General features: G+C 40.4%; 1 protein-coding gene across 1 annotated transcript in view; it reads left to right on the top strand.

The window, feature by feature from the left end:
• LOC121272136 (fibrillin-1-like) overlaps positions 1–14,757 on the top strand; it is a 639,088-nt gene that overhangs the window by 534,265 nt on the left and 90,066 nt on the right. The window contains exons 43-45 of the mRNA XM_041178628.1: positions 4,578–4,703; positions 10,212–10,334; positions 12,091–12,216. Coding sequence (XP_041034562.1) covers positions 4,578–4,703; positions 10,212–10,334; positions 12,091–12,216 — 375 coding nt within the window. The remainder of the gene's footprint in view (positions 1–4,577; positions 4,704–10,211; positions 10,335–12,090; positions 12,217–14,757) is intronic.

Raw genomic sequence — 14,757 nt, forward strand, 5'->3', positions numbered from 1 at the left:
CTGGTACAAAATATCCAGGTAACTTTCCCCCTCCCTGATGCATCAGTGTCTGCAGCTCAGCCTCCAGCTCAATGACTCTGAGTTGAAGCACCTCAACCCACAGAGACTTACTGCAGACCTGTTTGCGCTGGATCACCCCAGTGTCCAGGAACTCTCACATTCTGCAGTCACAACACATCACCTGCCCTGCCATCTTTATTATGTGTTAATTAGTGTATTCATAATTAATTTATAATTAATAATCACTGCTACTCCCAATAATCTTTACTACGGCTAGTAAATGTTACAACTAATAAAACCATGCAATTATTTATAAATTACGTGAGTTTTGAAGATCAACGTGCAAAATGTTCACCAACCAATCCCTTATCTGTTTTTTTGTGATGTCACGCTTTGCTTTCTCTCTGAACGTGGCCACTCCACTCTCAAGCCACAGACTGCAATGGATTGGATAGCTCTTCTAGGTGATGGTTACTGCTCTGGGTCCTCTTTTTGCCAGCTCTTCTAGGTGCTGTTGAATGCCTCCTGGTCCTCTTTTCGCCCACTGTTCTAGATGGTGGTCACTGCCTCCAGGACCTCTTTTCCCCAGCTCTCGCATACTTTTAAGTCCATATGCATAAAGATTACAGGGTGGGGAAGGATAGGTTGGCCAAATTAGAGCCCATAAAAAAGTGAAAGAATATACAGTCTGTAGTTTGGCTGGCTTCAGGTTGAAATCGATGGTCTTGAGGCTTTCAATTTAAGATGTAGGTGACTGAGTTGGTTGTTCTTTGGGAGATGGTAGTGCTTAGTTGGATTCTTTTAAGGAATCTCTGTCTGTAGCAAGGCATCCCTGGATGATCAGTCAGCAAACCGGACTTGAAGCTTACCAGGTGGATTAGTGAAAAAGGAGCCAGCAGGGACCCCACGTGGGTCTTCTCCCTAAACTGCTTGACATCAGTTCTGCTGAGAAAACATGTGCTTAAAACATCCAAAGAGTTGATTTGTCATTTGACCTTCCTTCTCCAATTGCCGGGATAATTCAAAGAAAAGACATTGTCCATGTATTCCAAAGGGGACTTGATTAGTTCATGTCTGGAAGCTGATTTAGCCCAGGTCCCATTGTCCAAGCGATTAGTCTTAATGTTGGTTTCCAGAAGTTGAATACCTCAGATGATTGCTATTGACGTGTTGCTAATGAGACAAGAGTTGCGAGTCCTTCACATGAGTCTTTGATGGTTTTTTGCAGACAGACTGACTCCATTCCAATGAATTGGAATGTGGAACGTATAGTAATGCAAATTGGAATTAGCCATTTTGAGCTGAGCTCAGATCACTTTAGTGTCTTTGTTTTTAAAAGTCTGTTTAAAAGTTCAATTCAGCTTTCCAGCCAGTGAATTCAAAAACATTATTTGGCATAAAGTACATCTTCCTGACAAGTAGCATCATCAATTTCCTTCAAAGAGAGTGTAGCTCTTGACAGCATGCCAGTGATGTACATCTGCTTTCCTTGCTTGTATTTCACTTCCAAATGATATCTCTGCAAATTAAGTAACATCCTTTACAGGTGCTTCGGAGAATATAGAAGCGGTTTGAGAAACTGCTTTGAAGTGGCTTGTGGTCAGACTCTACCATCACTTTTTGTCTCCCAAACAGGTACTGATGAAAATGTTCACGAGCAGACAGGCACTCTTTCTCAATCTGTGTGAAGCATCATTCGGTTTTCGTTAACACTCTGGATGTAAATGCAGCTGATTGTCCTTGCGGTATACGGCTCCAAGTCCTGTTTCCCTGGCATTTCAATACCTCAGCACTGGCATTGTCATCACTAGATGTTTGAAGTGAGTGAAGGCTGCTGCTGCTTCTGTGCGCCAATACCACTGAACATCCTTTGCAGTGAACTTGCATAGAAGTTCACACCCTGATGGCAAATAGGGCAAGAATTTTGCTAAGCAGTTCACAAATCCAACAAATCATTGTCTACTGCCTTCATGTCTCTTGATTGCTGCATCGCTGCTACAGCTCACACATTATCAGGATTATGGCGAAGCCCTTTCACTGTCAGTACATGACCTTTGTACTTGATTTAAGTGATCTTCAGTTGCAAATTTTTCTTGTTCAGCTTCAGATTCAACTGTCAAGCTCTGTCTAGCAGTCTCACTAGATTCTGAATATGGTCTGCGATGGCTTCTTCCATCCTATCCCCACATCCATAAACTAGCAGATCATGCATGATTGCTTCCATTCCTGGAAGATCGTTGACTATCTCATGCTGTCTGTGTTGACACTCTTCTGGAACTGTAGAAATGCTGAATGGCATGCACCACCTGTACTCCCAGATGCCATCCAGCACGTAGTCAGAAATCTGCTGCTTTCATCCAACTTCACTTGCCAGTATCCATCCTTCTCATCTAGGGTGGTAAAGATCTTTTTCTTGGTAAGTTGCAGCAACGTTTCTTCAATGACTGACATGTGGTAGTGAGTTCTCTTCAAAGCTTTATTAAGGTCTTTTGGATATATGCACACTCTCAGCTTAACATGCTGCTAATCCAGTATGTAGGAGTTGTTACTTTCTTATGAAAATACAAAATAGGAGTCGAAGTAGGCCATTCAGCCCCTCAAGCCTGCTCCGCCATTCAAATAAGATTATGGCTGATCTCTTTGTATTTTGAATTCCACATTCCCATCTACCCCTGATAACGTTTGATTCCCTTGCCTAACAAGAATCTATCTACCTCTGCCTTAAAAAAATTCAATGACCTTGCCTCCAGCGCCTTCAAAGGCAGAGAGTTCTAAAGTCGCACAACCCTCTGAGAGAAAAAAATTCTCCTCACATCTGTCCTAAAAGGGCAACCCCTAATTTTAAAACAGTGCCCCCTAGTTCTGGACATAAGAGGAAACATCCTTTCCACATCCACCTTGTCAATACCTTTCAGGATCTTATATACTTCAATTAAGTCACCCCACACACTTCTAAACTCCATTGGAAACCAGTCCAATCTGTGTAGCCTTTCCTCATAAGACAATTTACTCCCATCTATTCAAGCTCCTCTATCTTGTCTTTAAGGCTGGACTTTAGGACAGCTGGAACTCTCCTTGGAAGATACTGCATTGTTCTCATACTCCCAACTACTTCAAGATGACATTCATCAGAAAGACATCCAAAACATCTGAAAACATATTTTAATTTGTCAAGGACTGTTCAGCAGTCAATGGCTTGGCGTCATGCGAAATACTGCAAATCTCTTCTGGTACATGCAGGGTTACCAGCCCAGGCTCTTGACTTGTTTCAGCTGAGATGAGGGGCTTTTGTTTATTGTCTACTGTCTGGAACTGTAGTTCATCTTCGTTCTTATTGCATTGGACTATCAGCTTAGTTTGTTCTCTTGGGTGAGCATCATTTCATTATAAAGCCTCAACTTTACCTTCGAGGACTTCATTTTCAGGTCACCATCTTGAACATCGTCACACAGGTCTGCAAATATTCCATAATGTTCCATGTAGCACCGGTGTCTATCTGACATTTCACATTAACTTGATGCTCTCCTTCAGTCATCATTCCAATAGCCACAAACACTTTTTTACTTTGATATTTGATGGTGCCATCCTGTTCTAGGATGTGGAATGATTCATCAGAATCATCGTCCAACATCTCTCCAACAACCATCTTTACAGGCTTGCTTTTATTCTTTCCAGCACTTGCATGCAAGGTGATTCAGCTTCTTGCAGTTAGAGCACTGCTTTCCTCATGCTGGACATGCTTCCTTTTCTCTTTTGTAGTGTCCTCTGCAACATTTACATGCAGTACTCTCTGGCTTTGACCTTTCTACTGGCATTCTGTAAATAGTTCTTCCTTTCCTACATTTTCTAGTGCTTGGATGGCCTGAACTGCCTTTCAGCATTGTGCAAAGCCCTCGTCAGTTCTCCCATTAGCACTCTTCAGTTGATAATTGACCTCTTCAGAGTTTCTGCATGTCAGTTACTTTCTTAAGAGTCAGTTTCTCTTTTCTCAACAGACATGCTCTCGCAGCAAGATCTCTTGTTCCTAAGACAATCCTATCTCTAATCGGATCATGGTTCAGTTGCTTAAACTCACAAGATTCAGCTAGATTAGTACAGTCACGTACTGATCAATATTCTCCCCCCTTCCTGAATTCCAGTGTTGAACATGTAATGTTCATAAATAACGTTAGTAGAGGGTTAAAAGTGAGTCTTCAAAACCTCAAAAATTTCACAAGACTGCCTTTTCTGCTCCTCATTGAGGTCTAGGGTGCAATACAGCTTGTAGCTGTATTTCCCCAGCGCTAATAACAGAGTTGCTACTCTTATTTGTTCAGGATTCTTGTTTAACTCTGTGGCAATTTCATAATTCTGCCATTGTGACTGGAAGAATTTCCAATTCATTTTCTAAATCTGTCGTCATCTCCATTGAAGCTGGTACTGGAATATTCAAAGCATTCTAACTCACCCTGGAGTTAATGTCCTGTACAAAGTTGCACCAACATTTTGCTAATGTTAGCGAACAGAGAAAAATATAGCTAGATATGTTATATATAAACATGTTTACAAATTTAATCTGTACATATACTTCCTTGCAGACATTGACGAATGCCGTTGGATTCCTGGTATTTGTGCTAATGGTGTGTGCATTAATCAACTTGGAAGCTTCCGATGTGAATGTCCCATGGGGTTTCAATATAATGATCAACTGATCAGCTGTGAAGGTATTATGGAACTATTTCTTAATTTGTAAAATGATCTGTTAACAATAGATTCCTTCAATTTATTTAAAAATATATAGAGAAGTAAATAGTCTTTTTTTAATGCCTGCTCTTTGGTTATGAGGCACACGTGTACCACAGTACTTGTTAGATCTATATCTCAGCATGGCATAGAAGAAAGTTTTTTAAAACTGCACAGTTTAATGATTTGTAACTATTAAAGTGGATTGGTCATTTTCTTACTGATTTATTTTCTAAAAAATACAATAAACTGAATCGGATATATTCCTGCCATGTTGGCTGTGACGGAGCTAAGACCTCAGACTATATTTTTATGAAATGAATATATATATATATATATATATATATGTATATATATATATATATATATATATATACGCACACATATCAACGTGGCTACTTCCTAAAATTTTAAAAGCTGGACAAAGACATTTAAAAGGCTGAAGCCTGTATCCCTGAACAAAATGAACTTTCTGGCAGCCTCAGAGAAGCTGACACCTCGTTATCTCTGAAGAGATGCTAATGACCCCTTTGGCTGCAGAGATCAAATTCACAGTGAATTCTACAAAGGCCATCTACATTTCATAAGCCACTGGAACCTACCAATCTGCTAGGACAAAGAACATAGCAACCTCCTTTGAAAATCTTAATGGTTGGAACATTAACAATCTCAAGAGTCTAGACAAAGGAATATACATCCTTTGTCAAAGCCAAAGTAAACAGGGTGGGAGTCATGTGACATGACCCCCTAGCTGGAGGAACCAGGTACACTGTTTTTCTGTACTGCCAATCAGTCCACCATTTTCCATCTAGCAAGCAGCAGCTCAGAACAAGGGCTCAGTCCAGGTGAATGCCTGGCCCCCATCTACATTGTTTCTACTGGAACCTCTGACTGCTGTACCAGCGCTTATAAGACTAATTCATCTTTACATGCTTATCCCATCGTGGAAGTCATCCCTACTGCAAAAGTGAATTATCTAGCATCAATCTTCAGCCTGCTGAGCTCTGTGAAAAAATACACCACTGGACTTTGATTCTGGACTCACGTGAAACAATAATTCTTTATTCTGTGGTCTTTGCCCTGTAAATCTTTTTTCCTTTATCCATCTTTTATTGTATGAATGCACACAAGACTATGTTGTGACACCCCCTTCCCACCACATGTTTTGAGTGTGTGCCAATAAACTAACCCTCTAAGCATACCCCATCTCGAGTTTGCTGTGGGGTCATTAATAGCAATTGGATCACACCAAAACTGAGGAGTTGGGAAATATGCCACAATTTATAAAGGGGGAAATTAAAATCAAATCATGTTTCTGTTTACGGATAGGTGGTGAGAGGAGAAATCAATCCTGCCCATAATAGAAATTGGGAGCTCAGGTCTGGGATAACCCATTTGAATTTGACCAGAGTCCAAGTTAAGAGATGAACCAGATCTGATGAGAGTCAATTGGAAGGCAGAAGGAGAAATCTCAGTGGCTGGAATGCTTTTTTTAACACAGCAATTTCCTTTTCCCTAACACTATGAAAATGGCAATTTTTGATGCCCGTCTGTGGATCAAACAAAGAAATTTGAACCGTGAAACTTTGGCAGCCCTTAGCACTTAGCACAGAACAGCTGAAAGTTGTAGTTAGGGAGGTACAGTTAAAATTGCCCAGTGAAGTGAAGAGAAATGAACTATTCTAGTTGTTGTTAGAACATTTGGACCTCATGTTACTGGTAGAAAGGTTACATGTAGAGCTCAGCCATGACTCTGAATCCCCTCCCCTTGCCAATGTCAAGCTGGAAAAGCTCAGATTGCAGCTAGAATTTCAGGAGAGAGAAAGGAAAGAGAGAGCAAGGGAATAAGAGAGAGAAAGGGATAGAGAAGAATTCCAGCTCCAAAAATTGGAAATGGAGCTAGCAGCTTAATGAGATAGAGAGACCAGACATCTGGAGGCTGCCAGGGAAAATCTCTATCTACCTGGTAGCACCCCCTATCTCTCTAACCCAGAACCACTCTCTGAGGCCCTCCAATATGCAAGAGAGTGAGTGGAATTATTTTCTTTGCCACTTTTGAGAAAATAGCAGGACAGCTAAAATTGCCATCGGTGATCTGGAGATTTTTAATTCAAGGGCAGTTGTCAGGGTGAGCCCAAGAGTCTAGTCTATGCTGACTCCTCATGAGCGCATGAATTATGAGCAGATCAAGGCTGCCATCCTAAGTGGCTACGAGTTAGTCCTGGAGGCATTTCGCCAACAATTTCAGAACGTTCGTAAGAAGCCAACCCAAACTGACATTAAGTTTGAATGGCTGAAGCAAATCGGGTTCAACCAATAGATAAGATCCCTAAGAATGTCACACACCTATGAAGGGATGTGAGTTGGTATTGTTGGAAGAATTCAAAAATTGGCTACACTCCAACCTGCAAATACACTTGGAGGAGCAGAGAATCCTCACAGCCAAGGATGCAGCAGTCACAGTAGGCATCTATGATCTCACCCATAGGCCTGTAAACTCAGGCAGACCCTTTAAAACTATTCCCATGAACATTGGAAAGATAAGTAGGGTGATCTAGATGGGAGAGGCATCCCACCCAGAAAAGAAACCACGAAAAAGGGTGCAAGAAACCCTCCTGCAGCCTGAAAGGAAAACCCCCAGTGACTGGTGTGTTCCCATTACAACAAAATAGGCCATTCCAGACCTGAGTGCATGGAAAGCCTGTTGGCCTAATAGAACTCCAGATGAGTAGTCGCCGGAAGGACGCCCCAATGGGTAATGCAGCTGAGCAGGCAAAGACTCTTGCTACTAGACTGACCCTTTGAAGGACCTTTTGAGTGACACTATGTGTGCCTGAGCTGGACAAGCTCCCAGAGAGCTTCTGAAGTTTTGTCCTATCAGGAACAGTGTCCCCCTACCCAACCCAAAATGTGAGCAAATCTATTGTACTGCTCCAGGACACAGGGGCCTCTCAATGTTGGAGGGAAACTTAAACCTCATGTCCCCTCAACCTCTATGCCCCCCATATCTCCCATGCCCTTCTATGCCCCTCACATCCCTTCCATATCCCTATGGCCCTTCAACCCCCATGCCCCTTCCATACCCTTTTCATTACCCAATGCCCCTATGCATCCTCCATGCCCAGTTTTCCAGTATTCACTATGTACAGAACTAATGAGCCATATAATAACTCTAGCAAATTTTTGAAATGTTGCTGAAACTGACACAATACATTTAGGGAGAACCTCTTTGGGAAAAAAAGTTATCCCATGACCTTAAAGGTGTCAATCAACCATAATTGGCAACACTAATGTTACAGGACAGGCAAGATTGTGACTCAAAATGTTTCCCGACTAGAGGAAGATGGCGTGGGTTGGAGATGGAGCAATAGGTTTGAAATGCTGGCCGTGGGCCTCATTTTACCTATTCCCGAATGAGTTCCAGGCAGGTACAGGGGGATGACAATCCAGCCCATTATGTCATGTGTAGCACCACAATTTGACTTCAGTCAACCTGTGACAAAAATGAAATAATTATGCTGTTTTAGTCTGGTAGCTATCCCTTTAATAAGTAAAGCTTTAATTCTCTTAACATATTACTCTTGTCTAAATAAATAAATAGCCATTGAGAAACCACATAAAAGAAAGATTAACATTAAAGCTTCATACAAGTGTCAATTAAAGAAAGGTAGCACTTCCCTTCAAGCTGTGTCAATATTTCCTAGAGGGCTAAGTCCATTAATCAGTCTGAAAGCTCAGCTAAACATTGATAATGTGGCCATATGGTAACTGCACCAATAGAAGCAGTTTCCGGATTGCCTCATTATGAATGGTTGATTGAGCTCCAACAATGGGGCTAATAGATTCAACTCAGCAGAGATCTCTTTACACAGTTACAAAGGACAGTGCTAGCTGTGTTTGATTAGTAGCTTTATGAGGTTGTAATAAGTAATCCCTTCGTTGTAGTTTTTCAATGCCTGTTTTTCTGGACGAGATTAAGAGGTGTTAAGAGGATTAAAGCTTTATTCATTCATGCTATGAATGGCTGTCATTGACTGACACTTTTATGAGGTTGCAAGATAGCAGTTCTTTACAAAGGAGATTATCAGTTTCAGGAGCATTTCAAAGACTTGCCAGGCTTGCCAATGGGTCATTGGTTCTGTACATGGTAGATACTAGGAGAGTGGGCATGAAGGATGCATGGGGGTGGTTGGTATGGAAGGAGCATGCGGGTAAACGAAAGGGGCATCAGTGTGGAGAGGGCATGATGGTATGGAGGGAATATGAGGGGGCGTGGGGATATGAGAGGACATGAGGGATATGAGGGGGCTTGAGAGGTTGATGAGAGCTAAAGGGCAAACATGTGCACTACTGAAATGATATCCCAGCAAACCAAAATGGGCCTTCCAGCCAACCCACCTCACCATCTGCACAGCTCCATTGCTGCATTCGGCCTGTTTCGAGGGGCGGCGTTCCTCACTCCACCCCAACGCTGACACCAGAAAACAAAATCTCATGGGAGTTCACCAACTTTCAGAAGCCGGGAATACACACCAGGAAATGGCATGACTCATGGTTCCTAACTCTTAAAGGGAAAATCCAGCCCAAGGTTAGAATCCAAGAAGTCCTGTGGTCAGGACCAGATAGCCTTGAAGAAAGTTTGGAAATAACCTTGAGTGAAGGTTGCTCTGACTTTATCCATCTTCAGCTATCTTCTCAGGTAAGTTGGTGGCAGCTATGGTCAACTGCTGGTCAATAGGTGAGCATTGCTTCTCATCTGTATAAGCCCCACTCAAAAGTGCTGAGCCCTCAAGAGCAGCAGTTTTTTAGCTTCAGATCTTGCCACTAATTCTCAAATTGAATCAACTTGCTTGATTGAACCATCTCTTCCATTCCCTCTACCCCAAGCCTTCTTCCAAATTAATTTCATCTCCACATTCCTGTAGCTCTCCTTCATCCCATGTGCAAGTGGTACTTTTACTCACTCCTTGTTTTGTTCCTGTAACCGTAGAGAGTGACTTACAGCTCCATATATGCAGACTGTGACTATTTTGAAAACTAGGTTGATAGTTCTCGCCCCTCCCACCACAGTAATTAAGGTGGTCCATTTAGCCCATCAGAATAGTGAATGTTACACATGTCAGAACATGGCAGTATAAATACTGCCACAATGTTTGTTTATGTTCTAAATTCCATTTTTTAAATGGCGGTACATTTGTGTAAAAGTTATTCTATGGCATTAATTCCACTCACTGACACTGTTAGCTTCTGCAGAATTCAAGTTTCAGGCCACCATCCCAACATACACTTGGTAAACAAAATATCCAAAACAAAAGCCACAGGTAATAAAGGGTGTGTGTCATAATTTTTTGTAGCTGTTTGATTTTTTTGTTAGGGTTTTGACGATGAGACCCATTTGTCATTAAAATTAATAATTGATTCTAAAAACCCTGAGTTGGACCATAGTTACAAAGTCATTTTAATTTGTTAATGGTGTTTTGTTCACCCAGATATGGATGAATGTCAGAATGGACCTCTATGTCAACAGAATGCTAATTGCATTAACACCCCTGGGAGCTATCGCTGTGAATGTTTACCAGGTTACCGGCTCACAATAACAGGACATTGTATTGGTAGGTCATCTCTGTTAAAATCTAAATGTAGCTGTGTGTTTTCAGCTATGAAAAAGCTTTCCCTGCATATCAGGTTGACTTCCTTATTTTCTAAAATGGAAGTCCTAGTTTTGATAAACGTTTGGAACCCTGAGTTATATGTAGATTGGTTGCTATATAACCTTATCATTAAAAACCTGGTGTGTGATTGTCGGGCAGAATTAACAAAAGCAAAAAAAATTGAATGTGAACCACAATACCCATTTTTAATTAAAAGGAAATATTAATTTCCTGCAATTATTTTCATTGCTGAATTTTGGGTAGAGATATGTGTATAGTAATTCTAACATATCAGTGGACAGATCGGAATGCTTTAAATGAGACTATTAAAACATTGCAAGAAAGTATCCAAGGAAAACTGATTTAACACATTAAGATCCTACTGACATATTGGCTATTCCGAATATACACTCTAAAGAATGTTTCTATAGAACAGCTGAGGCCTTGTTAAAACAATAAACTAGTAAATATCATTATTCTTATCTCATATAAATTTAACTAACTTAGAAAAACAGAAAATTTCTGATGTGCCTGTAATTGGGTACAGACTTTCACTAGGAGTGTACATCACTAATTTACAAATTCCCAACCTGTAATTTTCCATCCATTAAAGTTAATGAAGGGAAAATCATGGTCTGGAAGTTTGCAATTTTGGAATATACATTCAAGGACCAGGAAAGAAAATATTTACCCCTAAGTTGAGAATCATCATCTCTTTAGTCACAAGTACCACAGTAAGTAGAAACTATGATATTCTTCTTTATCCATAACACTAATATTGAGATCACTTGATGAAATCATACGACTGCCTCATTTGCTGTGTGACATATGTCAAGATATCCCTGCCAGCTAAGATTACTTTGATTATTTAGAATAGCATACTCTGAAATTTGTTCCATACCAGTAGCACATGTCAGCATTGAGCTAGAATTAACTGAGCTTTTTTCCTTTGGAATCCTTATTCTGTTCCAAATTCAAGATCTTTCCTAGTAAGACAGTGTACATAATGGGGAAGCTTTCCTCCACTTGCTACTTGTAGTTAAATTGTAAATGTGTCCTTCATGCACATGTTTAAGATTTCACAGCAAGCAGCAACAGGAGAGGTACTTATTATGCTATATGTAATATATTGTTCTATTCCAGAAAACCAGTTTGTGAAGGAGAGAATTGCACCAATTTTTTACACACCTTTATATTTATTTACAGAGTCACGCATTACACGGATATGCCTCCTAACCCCAATAATCATCATTTTAGTTTGTGTTTATTTATAGGGCTCAAGTGAATCCCCAGTGGATGCCCACCACCTGCATTCAATTAATATGTAATTCATATACATTACAGTAATTCAGTTTCTGATGTTTACCAGTGATACCCTATACGTAATGTGTGTAGCAAAACAGAAAACATTGGGAATGCATATCCATCAAATTTGAAAAGGAAACAGGCAGATTAATGCATGAGGCAGGAACCTTCAGCAAAATTGGTCTCCGCCTAAAAGATTGCCATCTTCTTTTCTCTTTTCAAATACTGACAAACTTGTATATTCCAGCATTTTTAGCTTTTTTCAGTTTTATTCCAGATTTTTAGTATTCAGTTGTTTAATTTTTAGCTGTTAAAGCCATTCTTCATTTTTATGAGTAAAAGATTGCTGCTCATTGTTGCATATGTACTTCCTCTGATACTATTTTGGAAATTCTGTTTCTTTTGCCTACAGATCGTAATGAATGTCATGATATCCCTAATGTTTGCAGTCATGGTCAATGCACTGACACTGTAGGAAGCTACTACTGCACTTGTCGCAATGGCTTCAAAGCAACACCAGATAAGACAATGTGTATGGGTAAGTAAGCAACCAGTCATGCACTTCTAACACACTGTAAGCGCATGGCAAGAAATTACACACTCCTAGTCCATGATATTCCTTCCATTAAAATCCAATTGGGTACCTTCATTCATGGCCATAACCAGTCAGTAAAATGGATGAAGATCACTTACACCAGATTTCCTTTGAGTTTGTGTCCATCCGGTTTTCCTTTTGGGTCATAAGCCAAAAGTCAGCAATTAATTATATTAAATTCATCCTTATTTGGTTGTTTGTGTATTTGTTCAGTGTTTACATCTGTATAGCGACCTACTTGCCCATATAAAATGTATGTTTAGGGCTTCTAGATTGTGCTTCGAGTCTTCTCCAAAACTGACTTCTCTTTTTGCATCTATTGTTTTCAGATGTAGGTCTGCCATTTATTCAATGATATCAGATTGATGAATTTTCACTATTACTTATGTTTTCTAAAGGAGGAGAAATAGAGGGGGGGGGATGCCAAACAGGCTAGGCTATGCCAGAGGTAAGCTGTGACCATCTATGAGATCCTAACACACATTTGCAGTCAGATGTCCATCTAATTTGATAATTGCTTTGTGGAATAGGCTATGCAGTTTTTGGAATAGCAGACGACCAAATTCAGGACTGCCACCTGCTCCATGACACTTCAGCTAATATGCACTGTTCCATATACTCCCAGCTGAATTTGAGTTCATCCAAAACTCTGCCATCATGTCCTTCTGCTAGTTGCTAATCACCACTTTGCTCGTTGACCTACATTGCTTGACTGCAGAAGCCAACACCTCAATTATAAAATTTTCATCCCTTTTTTTCATGTCCCTCCATGGCCTCACTGCTCCTCTAATTTTGGCCTCTTGAGCATTCCCAGTTTTAATTGCTGCATCATGGATGGCTATAACTGCAGCTGCCTCGGCCCTAAGCTCAGGGATTCTGCCTCTCTGCTTCTCTTTTTCCTTTTAAGATACACCTTATAACCTGCCACTTGGACCAAGCTTTTTGTGATCTGCTCTGATATCGCCTTATCATAGAAAAGAGTCATAGAATAGTTACAACATGGATAATTATCCAATTCTCTTTTGAAGGCCTTGATTGAATCTACCTCCACCACACTGTCAGGCAGTGCATTCCAGATCCATGTGCTGCATAAAAATGTTATTCCTCATGTCGCCATTGCTTCTTTTGCTCATCACTTTAATTTGGTGTCCTCGGGTTCTGGATCATTCCACCAAGGGGAACATTCTGTCTGATTTTCCTTCATAACATTCCTGTGAAAGTGTTCTGGAATATTTTATTACATTAAAGGCACTTTATAAATGCAAGTTATTTTTGTACGGTTAATATTGTTAAGTATTAGTAGTGGTCAGCTGTGTCATCAAATCAACTTCCTTTCCATCTTTATAGGCATCCTGTTATGTTTTTCTGTGGAAGGTGCAAAGTAGGATCACCTCATTCTGCACTATCCTCACTTTGCCTGCTGTCAAATAGGATTTGAGCCTTGCACCATGCCATCATTTGGTCACTTTATTTTCCTCCCTCTGCATTTATTATATTAGCTGAAAGACATTGCTCGATATTTTTGTTACCTAAACAGCTTTTGCACGAATCAATATACATGGAAATTATTATGACCCTCTATAAAGGATACAAGCGTTTTTGTCCCTATGTGTGGGCATAATTTTTTCCATTTAATTAAGCAACTTTTACATTGCTTATATCTAATTTCTTGCCTCCTCTAATAACCTAAAAATAGAATTCCCAGTATGGCCTACATCCCCCATATTATGAAGAGGTTGTCCTGCAAAATGAGGCACTATCATCACTAATTGCGCATCACTAATACCCAACTAACACCCAATTAGATCTAACAGTTGTAGTCATAAACATTTTGGGGTAAGAACTCCAGCTGAATGACCTAAGAGGCCTTATGGCATTATATTGTACCCTGCCTCCCATTTCTCACCTATATGATGCCACTCAGTAACATCAAACTCCACACATATGCTAACATCTAGCTCTACTTGAATACCACCCTTCTCGACCTTTCCACAGCCTCAGATTTGTCATACTGCTTGTCCAACATCCAGTATTGGATGAGCAGAATTTCCTTCAACTAAATATTGGGAATACTGAGCTGTTGTCTTCCCGCCTATCACAACTTCTATTCATCTCCTAGCTACTGAATGCCATCCTTCTCCTTGGCCATTGTCTATGGTTGAACCAGATTGTTTATAACCTTGGTGTCTTATTTGACCTTAAGCTGAGCTTCTGACCCCAAAGCCTCACAATCACTCAAGACCACCTACTTCTATCTCTGTAACATTTCCCATCTCCACCCATTCTTCAGCTTGTCTGCTGCTGAAACTTTTATCCATGTCTTTTTTACCTCTAAATTCAACCATTGCAATTCTCTTGAACAACCTTTGCACCTCTGTAAACTTGCCTCATCCAAAACTCTGCTGTCTATATCCTAACAGGTCCTTTCGCCTATCATCCCTGTGTTCACTGACCTACATAGAAACTAGGAGCAGGAGTAGGCCG

Source organism: Carcharodon carcharias, chromosome 32, assembly GCF_017639515.1.
Source record: "Carcharodon carcharias isolate sCarCar2 chromosome 32, sCarCar2.pri, whole genome shotgun sequence".
Taxonomy (NCBI): Eukaryota; Metazoa; Chordata; class Chondrichthyes; order Lamniformes; family Lamnidae; genus Carcharodon; species Carcharodon carcharias.